The sequence below is a fragment of the Nuphar pumila genome, chromosome 2 (genome assembly GCF_984573655.1).
Source record: "Nuphar pumila chromosome 2, dmNupPumi1.hap1.1, whole genome shotgun sequence".
Taxonomy (NCBI): Eukaryota; Viridiplantae; Streptophyta; class Magnoliopsida; order Nymphaeales; family Nymphaeaceae; genus Nuphar; species Nuphar pumila.
In genome coordinates, this window is record NC_143250.1 from 31126083 (window position 1) to 31137756 (window position 11674).

Here is an 11674-nt window from a genome sequence, read left to right on the forward strand (position 1 = left end):
ACACATAACATCTACTAACTCTACCAACTTACCAGTTAAAGACCCTATGTTCCAAGTGGCTAACCTAATTTTATGGTCTTGGACTAACTTCTTTACCCCCACCCGTCCAACAAAGTGAGGGAACCCTTGCCTATTTGACACCACACCCGGACGCCGGTGTGACGCATCGCTTCCGGGCGACGACCTAGCAACCCTTGCCCATTTATCACTGCCTCCGGGCCTATAGAGTACAGCGCGTCGCTCAGTAGGGAACGCCCCAACGAAATTCTCATATTGGTTCATATTCATAGGGTATGACTAAGTTTTTATGCTGGCTGTCACAGGCCTACCGCAACCCTCCTCCTTTATCCGGGCTTGGGACCGGCAGTGTATAACTAAACAGTTATACACAGGCGAAGTTAAGCCCTCCATATCTTATCTGTAGAAAATCTATAACAATCGCCCACTTGCTCCATGTCTGCTCAAAATCTGTTTCATTGCAAGAAGTCTGACATGTACAGTACAACGTTAAGTGGCTATGGCTGCTTCCGATAAACATGGTAGTAGGAATGGTTCAAGGGCGTGCATCACAGCAGTCAGCATACTCAAGGATTCTTGTCAGTGTGTTCTAGAAGGCAAAACAGGTGTTTGATACTCTTTTTGTTCCAATATATTATTCAGCAATTCTTTAACAGTATGCAGCAGTGAATCGGCTTCACGAGAACAGCGCAGCTTCTGTAATCCGCTATCAATAATAAGGATGCAGCTAGTTTCCATGCACACGCTCTCCCGTTTTTGCTCTGAGCTCATTTAAGCATTTGTGGCTGCAGCAACGCTCCACAACAACTTGGTAAGAATAGGGAACCTCACCGCAAGTCTTGCTCTCGTAGTGACAGGCCATCAACTTCTAGATCAGGTGGAACGTCAGCACAGCCCATCGATGGGTCCATTTGTATCAAACTTATAGCAATCTGCAATTCTTCAACTTCATGAACCTAACTCACTAAAAACACATTGTGTCCAGCAGTTGGTGTAATATCTAGTAGAATTGTGCCTAAATTTTTATTTTAATAAATATAGTTTTTATTAAGTAAATATATTTTCATTGTTTAGATTAATATATAATATATGTATATAGGGGCTGACGTCAAATGAATCTGGACATGGTCCAGGATCCATTGACCGAGACCTACATATAGAGAAGAATCAAGGTTTGATAAATCCAAAATCTGTGCATGGAAATACAGATTTGTTTTTTTCTTAAACCCATGCTTGAATCATTCAAGGCTAAACCCCTTACTCGATCAGATTGAGAGAATCCCGTACCTTCGCTTTGGATTCGTAAAAGGAAGAGACGGAGGAGAAGGCTTCTCTCTCTCTCTCTCACGGTTCTGGCCCCTATGTTTTTTTTTTCAGTTTAGCTCTCTCTCTCTCTCTCTCTAAAATCGATGTTCAAAGAGAGGCGCAGCCCCTTTTTATAAAACAAGAGGGACTGAAGTGACGTCCCTCTTAATTGAGATAGAGGTCTACAGAAATAGAATTCTTTCATATTCTATCTTATTTAAATATATATATATTTATATATGTATATACTTTCTTTATTATAAAATTTTAAATGTATTATTCATTTTAAGGGCTAAAGTACCTTATTATGGATGGGCTATGGGTCTTGACTGACCCATGACCCATCTAGATATTGATTCCCTGTTTTGGTTTTGATGGGCCTAAAGAAGTGAAACCTGCGTGTTTTTGGACTGGTTTCACGTTGGTTTTATAGATATTAAATTTGTTTAGGAGTTAAATTCTGTATTTGAATATAATGGCCTGCGTTTTTTTGTTCTTGAACAGAGTTCGCAGCATATATATATATATATATATATATATATATATATATATATATATATATATATATATATATATATATATATATATATATTCTTGAACCGGAAACACAGTGGATTTATAAACTTTTAAATCTGTGTTTGGGTTTAAGATAAAAATTTGTGTTTCTTTTGGAGAACCAATTTTGGAAATGTGAATTTTTGGTTGGGATTAATACATGCATATATTATTCCCGAGTGTAGGTTGATATTCAAAACTGTTATACATGGTTCAATATGTATCCATCAAATTTTTAAATTTTTATGATTGTATCATGAGTTGTATTGTGAACACGAAAATTTGAATATCTATGTGTACTTCCTATTGACTGAAATTTTTGTAATGTTATCTTATTGTGGTAATGTAAGAACCACGGTTGGGCCTTTAAAAGCCATGAGCATGTGTTGCTTGTAAAGTGTTAAACTGTAATTTTCATTGCAAAACAATTTGTTGAAAATTTGGTTTTTGAAATAATTACACTATTGATGTGACAGGGCAAGGGCTCGAATATGTTATTGCATGATGATTTGTATAACTATAAATTAATTAAGACTGGTAAAAGAGACGAAACAGTGTAATAATTTTCTTTCTTGGTGTCCTTCTGAAAGGATAGGAACCTTAGATGGCGATCATGAGGGACCGTAAGGATACTAAATACTGTGTGCATTTGTTGTCCCCAAGAAGCCGATGTGTGGTTCATGTTCCCGACCACGGTTATAAAAAACTTCAGCCACTTCGCCTGAGAGTGGTATTCTTAACTCAACTATAGTTATTGGTATACCAAGAAAGTAACGTCAATGGATGTTGATTTCCTTATCGATCAGAGACTTTGCAGAGAACAAAGACTCTTTTCTTATAAAGAGTTGGAAGCAAAGAAAGAAAATGAGTCCTCATCCAAGAAGAAGACTTCAAATAACTATAAACAAATTAGTAAACAAGATGAGTCATATTGTAATTGGGTCTCCTCATATATAAAGGAAACCCAAAAATATATAACACTTCAAGCTATATATAAAAAGAGAAGTGATCTCTTTGGGGCATGAAAAACTGAGAGATTCCTAGAGTGGATGTAGGTCATATTTGGACTGAACCACTCTAAAAATTGTGTGTACGTGTTTGTGCTGTTCTTGTAAGATTGTGTGTTCCTAAATTTTACACAACACTAGGATTCCACAAGCATAGAATATGGCTATGAACAAAATCAACAAAATTCCCCATAATCAAATACCTCAAAAATTCATGTTGAAATGAAAATAGGTAATCAACTGTTCGCTGACTTATGGAGCTCTTCCACTATTCTACATCGAGCCCACTTACAAGTTACAACCGAGACCCCGCACATTCCACACCATGTATCTCATTTGAATGTGACTGGTTGATTCTTGACCTCCATTTCACTACCAGCAGCTTCTTGGATCCTGTCCTTTTCAGCTTCGTTGGGACTCACTATCCCTGTCGCTAACCTTCTCTACTGGGTTTGAACCTCTTGGATTGATTGCCCTAGATGATTGAAAATTACTCATATGGGTAGTCGAGCAGAGGAAGGTTTATGCTCCCTCTTGGCCTTTTCAAACTTGCTTTTTGAACCATAAGAATAATCTGGGGTGGTGGTACTACACTCCTGTTCTTGTTGTGGCTGATCTTTAATTTGAGTCGAAGTACAGTCCATCATTACCCTTGATCGAATCTCATTGCAATGGAGGGCGCTAAATTCAAATCCCGCAGCAGCATCATTGATCAAGTCCAAGTCTAGCGAAGGTCCAGACTTTTCTTTAACTACAAAAATAGGCCCTGAAGTTAGAGGAGGGGAAGGCAGCCCAAATGACAGAGCCTGAGGAACCTTCAGAATAGGAGTAGGAAACATAGCTTTCTGGGAAGTGCTCCCCTCACCACTTTCCCTGCATCATTTTCCCGAACTGATTTGTTCCTTCCTTTTTCTTGGTTCCTGAAAACCTGCTTGCCCTTTTTTAAAGCTTAGAAACAGTATTTGGTTCTCTAGCCCTTGCATTTCGGCTACCTGTCATTCTGCTGTTCCTGAGAGATATCTTCCTCTTCTGCATGTACCAATACCTGAAATCTATTTTGATTTTTAGAATCAGAGGCTTGGTTTTGTTGTCTACCCGTTCTTCTATGCATTTTAACTTGAACCCAATCATCTTTTAGCAGAGCTCCTTTCTCCTTGGATAGTTTGAATGAGGGATAGGATGTAATGTTGTCTTAGGTCGAACCACATTTAACACTACCTAATCTTCCCCTCATAAATAACATCATGCTTAAATTCTCTGTCATTCTCTACTGCTACATCAAATGCTACCACAGGGGAGAAATTTAATGGAAGGCCCACTTTGATTCTGGCGAAAGCCAAGCGATCCAAAATCCGAGTCATATCATCAATCTCCAACAGGTGCTGTTTCAGCCGCTTTGCCACTTTCTCAAAAAATTCCTTTGTCCATAGTTCGACCAACAAGTTTGGGAGTTGAATCCAAATGGGCACTGTAAGGGTCTCTTCCAATACCAGGCACTCATCTAGTAGCTAACAATGTTTTCCCAGCTACACGCCAGGCTCCTCGTCTCAGCACAAAGAATCATGAACAATCCCTTCGGAAGGGTGGAAAACTTAATGAATGATATCAAGGGCCATAGTCTTCGAAGTTCTTGAAAGGCAAACTGAAACTCCAAGAGTCTTCGATTGTTGCCCCCCGAGAAGCCCGCAACAACAGTCCACCTATAAGGGTTCAACATGCAGTCATATCTAGTGGCTGGAATCGTTATAGTCTCTTCGGCTCCCTCTCATCCAGACTGATGGCAGTAGTTTGGGACTGAAGCCATGGACGACCCTTCCACTACCTTTGCCCAGGAAAGTCCTGTATTCAACGATGTTGGAGCTCCCTAAGGGCTCGCCCAGGGCTATGGGTGACATCATGACATTCCTCACCCTGGGGCGAAGGCCGACCTTCATCACAGTTGTCGTTCATATGAAGGCAATTCACCAAATAATTGGACACCCACCCCTATAGCATAAGTTGTTTTTTATGTACACTACAAGCCAAAAGAAGGTTCACCAAATTCGATTTCCAGACGAGGAAAAGTTACACCCTCATCTTATTATCCTATTATCCTATTATCTTATTAACAAGGACTTCCACTAAAGAGGGCAAAAGAGCAAAAGCATATGTGGACCACACAATCAACAAAAAAAGACCATAGTACCCCTAAGAGTTGATATTTTTTTGCTAACCACAAAATATAACAATATTCATCCTCCCCTAAAAATTCATTTGTAGTGACTTTGTAGATATTTGTAACAATTTTACCCTTCATTTTTAGATTGCCTTGTGACTGTTGTACAACATATTTAGTAAAGGTCATTGTCGTTGAACATCTACATCGACACTTTTTTTAAGGACTTTTCAACATACTCGATGTTCATCCATCATCAACCAAGGTCATCATCGCTAGACACTGATAGTGACACTCCTTTTTTCGGTCATTTACAATGTTGGCGATACTTGTCCATCATCAGCAAAGGTCACAGTCACTGAACATCAACAACGACACTTTTTTTAAAAAAATTTAACATACTCGATGCATGTCTATCATCAGCAAAGGTCATTGTCGTTGAAACTCGACAAACAACATTCTTCTTTCCAATCATTTATAATATCGACGGTACTCGTCAATCATTAACGAAAGACAACATCGCTAAACATAGACAACAACACTCATTTTTAAGGACTTTTCAACATACTCAATGCTCGTCCATCACCAACGAATGTCACTGTCAAAAATTTTGATCTGATGGCTGAAGAGCCTTTTCAAAATACATCACCCTTTTTACTTCTCCACTTTATATAATAACCAGCAAGCGATAGACACTACCAACACGGAAAGAGAATTGTCACTATCGATGTCCAGCTACGCTGAACTTCCCTGATGATGGGTGAGAATCGAGTATGTTGAAAATCATTAAAAAGAAGTGTTGATGTCGATGGTCAGTGACGATAACCTTCGTTGATGATGGACGAGCACTGTTGACATTATAAATGGTCAAAAGGAGAAGTATCGCTACCGATATCCAACAATTGTGACCTTCGCTACCAATGTCCAACGATGGTGTTAGAAATGTCTTTTCAACTTTTTGAATCACATCACATTTGCATCTTTTTCGCTTTTACATGGTAATTGCTAAGCGACAATTGCTACCAAACACAAAAAGAGGAATATCGCTTGTCGACTTCCAACGACAATAACTTCCATTGGTGATGAACGAGCACTGAGTATGTTGAAAAGGCCTTAAAAAAGAGTGTCGCTACTGATGTTTAGCAACAGTCACCTCCACTAACGATGGATAAATATCGCCGCGTGTCACTATCGATGTCTAAAGACAATAACATTCGTTGATGATGGACAAGTACATTGAAAATGAGTGTTGATATCGATATTCAGCAATGGTGACCTCTGTTGATGATGGATGAGTATCACCGAGATTGCAAATAATCAAAAAGATGAGTGTTGCTATCGATGTCCAACGATGGTGACCTTCGTGATGATGGACAAACACTGAGTGAAAGTTCCTTAAAAAGAAGTGACACTGCAAATGTTCAGCAACGGTGACCTTTGCTAATGATAGAAAAGTATCGCCAACATTGTAAATGGCCAAAAAATAGGAGTATTGCTACTAGTGTCTATCGATGGTGACCTTCATTGATGATAGATAAGTACTGAGTACGTTGAAAAGTCCTTAAAATAGAGTGTTATTGTCGATATTCAATGACAATGACCTCTGACAGTCGCAAGGCAGCCTTCAGTGAAAGGATAAAATCGTTACAAATGTCCACAAATTCACCGCTAATGAGCTTTTGAGTAGATGAGGAATGTTGCTATAATTTTTGGTTAGGCGAGAAACATCAATATTCGTAAGGGTAGTATGATCATTTTTTGCATAATCAAACATAAAAGAGTGCTCAATAAAGCAATGGTACCTAGAATATCCCAAGAAAAAGTTAAGCATAAGAAAGATATAATCCCTATATACAATGAGTATCACATATAGCCTATGTCACAGGGATTCGGCTAGCAGGGTGCCGCACCCGCGTCGACGCGGGTGCAGGTGTGGCACCGGGTGAGGTCAACCCGACCCTGGGTGCGTTGACTGCACCCAAGGTCATTTTTGTCCATTTTTTATATATATATTTTTTAAAATTGCCCTATGAAATGTGCTGCGGAATTTAAAAAAAAAAATCTTTGGGGGGGGGGGGGGGGGGGGCTGCCCCCCTATAACCCCCCGCCAGGGGCAGCCCCCCCTGGACCCCCGCTTGCTGACCGCGCAGCAGGACCCGCGCCGGGGGGAGCCCCCGGACCCCCCTTCCTGCAAGGGCAAAAACAATGAATCAGGCTCCACAACTCATCACTTTCATCTATGGGGACAACCATATAAGATAAAAAAAATGGTAAAAAGCAAGTTGGGCACACATTCAGATATACATCTAAAAAAAATCAATGCCTCTGCAAACATAAAACAAAAGGCTTCTCATGAAGAGGGATAAGTCTAGGAAGTTAATAAGTGTGTTGACTTCCATAGCCATCTGCAGGTGTTAACACATGACCATAAAATACACCCTTGAAGTTTAAAAATGACTTGGCGGTTCCATGCATTAATGGACACCAGTAGCTATTTTTGCAATTTTGTGTAAAAATAAGTTACACACTTATTAGTTGTGCATTCAAAATGCACAATTATTAATATGTTTTCATAATAAAAATTACTAAAATGTCCATAATTGTGACAATTAATACACCTAATCACCATATCAATTTTTAAATTTGTTAGGGGCATAAAATTGTGGTGAACGTGCTAACATGCATAAATGTCATGGACCTTAACAGCTACCATACATTCATACATATATACTATACATGATATATATATATATTTTACATTTTTGCCCCTGCCGCACCCCCGCACCCGGGTTTTTTGGAAGTGTCGAATCCCCGCACCCGCACCCATGTGACATAGCATATAGCTCTCTTATGGCATGTAAATAGACACAGAAACATCAAAAGCAATAACAACTAACAAGCACGAAGAAGACCAATAATCATAAAATTTCTAGTAAATAATTTTCACAACATCACCTAAGGAGCATAGAAAGGACAAGACAAGCAAAGAGTGAATGAGCTACACCTTTTTTGTGCTCTACTTGGAGACAAACTCACGTGAAGGCCCAACTAATTTATATAGAAGAGGAGAACAGGCAGAATATCATAAAATGGCCAACGTGAGACTTACACAATTACACCTACAAACTAATAATAAAACCATAATAAATCATAGCTCCTAATTCAGGCTTCCATATCCTAAGTTCCTAACATATCATGCCATGGTTAATATTTTATTTGATTAATGACTTCTTGCTTCCACAGACCAGGCTACAATCTTGAAAAATAAACGCTCTTTTAATTTGCCTGAAAACAAAAAAGAGTTGTTGGAACCAGGCCAAAATTAATTGAGAAAAAAAGGACAAATTGTTGAAGTCATGGTTGAATTTGAGTGAAAGTAGATCAGACATATGAAAGAGGAATAAAAACAAGAGTTATCAACTCAAATTCTTTTTTATCTATTTTAGAAATAAATGGCATGACATCAAAGATTATATAAAGAAAATCCATGACGAATGGTGCAGAAGAATGGCATCAAAATAAAATGGATATCAATAGGGATATATACTTTCCTTAAATCTACATTTGTTTTTTGTGTCTGTTGATTAAAGGTAGGTAGGAAAGTAGAGAAAAACACAGAACATGAGAAGCAAGAAGAGACAAGAAAGAAATATTGGGATACAGTCAAGTTATGAGACAAGGAAGGAAAATGGAGATAGAAGTATAATAGACAAGCACCTTATGCCGAAAAAAAAAATGTTAGTCCTCATCACCGCTTTCGTCGCTGAAATAGCTCAATTTCTTGCTGGCCTTGGTAACTTTATTCTCAAAACAAGCCGTTCTCTCCTCGGCGCTTCTCGGATCGACGACGGACGCCCAATTGTCATCTTCGAATCTGGCATCATCCTCTGCCTCAGCTCCATCATCCGAGTCCCATTCAGGCTTGCCCCCTCCCTGCTCATGCTGCTGCTGCTGCTGGCAGCGGCGAGCCCTCTTGGACGGTGGCGGCCGTTCCCTCGGGCCCAACTGATTCTTCGGGCAATCGTAGGAGAGGTGGCCGGCATCCCCGCACTCGTAACACCGGCTCTTGTCCTTGTAGTCCTTCCGGCGGATGAACTCTGGCGCCCGGCCGTTGTCGACGGCGATGGAGGCGGTTAGGGTTCTGCCGTTGAGGACCTTGCCCTGCATCTGCTTGGCGGCGTTGAGGGCGTCGGATCGGGAGACGTAGAGGACGAAGGCGACGCCCCTGCTCTCGCGGGAGGTCCTGTCCTTGAGGATGGTAACCTTGGCGACCTTACCGAAGGTGGAGAAGATGGTGTGGATGTCGGAGTTGGTGAGGCTGTAGTCCAGGTTGCTGACGTAGACCGTCGATTTCGAGGGGGCGAGGCCACCGCTTCCTCCTCCTCCTCCTCCTCCTCCCCTTCCATTTCCACTTCCGCTAGAGTTGTGCTTGGATGACGACGCAGATGCTGATGATGATTGTGGTGGTGGGAGGATGGGATTGTGGCGACAGAAGTAGAGCAAGTCATCGTCTCCCTCACTGTCATCGCTGTTCCTGCCCATCTCTCCCTCGGCCTTTACCCTAACCCTTTTGCCAATTGCATAGGTTTCAGGCTTCCAGTTACAGCCTTGCTACGGCGGTTAAGGGGTCCGGTTCGGAAACGGATCGGATCCGACAAAATACGGGTTTGGATCTGATAATATGGGTTCGATTAGTTAATCCGGTCGGGGCTAGTGCTGGTAAACGAGCTTTACGAGACGAGCTTGAAGTGTTCAAGCTTGGCTCATTCATGTGGCGAGCCAACCTGAGTTTGAGCTAATAATCAAACTGAGTTAAACTAGCCAAGTTGGAGTCTGCTTGTTTACAGGAATGATGCATGGTTTTCTAGCTAGAAGAAACAACATTACTTAAAATTACATATAATATATATCTAAAATGTTCTTCTTACTACTTAACGAGCTCATATGAGTTGAGCCAAGCCGGGTACTTATTGTTCATATTCAGCTTGTAGAGTTGATGGGTTTAAACAAGCTCTTTATACAACAAACATGAGCCGATCTACGAGCAGCTTGGTTTGTTTTCGAGCTCTAGTCAAGGTTGCAAGATGTTGGAGTTTTGTCTCAAAACTATTGAGTTAGAACTTAGGATTGTCGACTTATTTTTCTACATTTACTTAAGTTAGGGGGTGTTTATTTATTCCTAAAAAGTTTAATGTGTGGGAACTTCACTTGGGTTTAAATAGTAAAGAGTTGCATTTATTGGGCAAGGTCCATTGAAGGCATGTCAATTGAATTTTGAACTTTGAACCTTGGTCCATTGACTTTGGACTTTGTATTTGTGCTTGAACTTAGGTTTGGGTTTGGATTTGGGTTTGGGTTTGGGTTTGGGTTTGTATCATTTTTGGTTTTGGTTTGGCTCGGCATGGCACGGCTCTCTTAACCTAATTCATTGAACCATTTGAGTTGGTTTTAGACCAAGACCCAGTCAAACCTACCTATTGAAACCCTATTGACCTTAACATGACATGTCCAACTTCCCATGCATGGTGCATTTATGGTCAAATGGTTCATTTAGCAATCTTTCATGTTGACTATTGACCGCAATCAAAGTTTTGAACTTTCTTGACCTCAATAGGGTCTTTTGGACCATGGTTATACCCTTTTTGTCTATTGACCATGCCTAGTTGTGTGTCTCCCTTGACTAGCTGTTTGGCTAACCCATGCCTTTTATTGCTAGATGTTGGGGATGGGGATTATATATACCCCAACCCTTTCCCATTTTTAAACTCACTCAGCTGTCTCTCTCTCTCTCTCAATTAAGCTTAGGCCTTGACTTAGTCAAGGCCCTACCTAAAGTCGAGATTAGGGTCTACCTAACTGAGTCAAAAGTCTATTCAAGGTAGTTCATGTCGAGTTGTTTGGTCTCTACCCAGTGCAAGATCTCGGCTAACCTTTGCAAATAGGCAAAAGCTTGGTTGTATCCTAGGAGCAAAGTTGCATAAATACCTATTGCACCAAAAATTTGATCCTAAGTGGAGAAACTATCGCTTGAAAAATAGTGTATTAATGTGTGCCTTTCGCAAACCTGGTTCAAGCGTAGTTGCCTTACCCACTAAGTGAATAATTTTCCAACAAAATGATAGTTATGCAAAATGACAATTGTGAATGTTGAAAACAAGGAATTGTCCAAGTTGTCTCAATTGGATGACATAAATTTCAAGATGTGGCAACACAAGGTCTGTATTTTCCTCATAATTGTGAACATGGTATAGTGCTCACGAATGTGTGCTTGAAGAAATGAGAGAACAAGAACATTGATGAGAACCAAAAAAGGAGAAAATAGGATGAGGATGACTTCATGTGTCATGACCACATCCTGAATGCACTCTCGGATACCTTGTTTGATCTCTACTTGAAAGTCGGTACATTTAAGGAGTTGTGGTAAGCTCTCGAAAGTAAATACAAGACAACGAATTTTTTGAAATCGTAAGTTTTTAGCTAATAAGTTTATAGATTTTAAATTCTTCGATGATAAGTCATTGCTACCTCAGGTTCATAAGATGCATGTTTTGGCTAATCATATCAAGTTTGAGGGTATGCACCTTGACGAATCATTCTAGGTGGTTGCAATTATTGGTAGATTGCCTCCACATTT

The 11674-nt window shown here is 40.2% G+C and overlaps 1 protein-coding gene across 1 annotated transcript; it reads right to left on the minus strand.

The window, feature by feature from the left end:
- Positions 1–621: 621 nt before the first annotated feature.
- LOC149845157 (U11/U12 small nuclear ribonucleoprotein 31 kDa protein-like) lies at positions 622–9612 on the minus strand. The gene is made up of 2 exons (XM_089997491.1): positions 8758–9612; positions 622–883 (listed from the first exon to the last, which is right to left on the minus strand). Exon 1 carries the CDS (start codon positions 9580–9582, stop codon positions 8779–8781), a length of 804 nt encoding a protein of 267 aa, XP_089853617.1. The 5' UTR covers positions 9583–9612; the 3' UTR covers positions 622–883; positions 8758–8778.
- Positions 9613–11674: the final 2062 nt, after the last annotated feature.

Bases quoted from the DNA above. Each gene is read 5' to 3' on its own strand.
- LOC149845157 (XM_089997491.1), bottom strand. From the start codon at position 9,582: ATGGGCAGGAACAGCGATGACAGTGAGGGAGACGATGACTTGCTCTAC.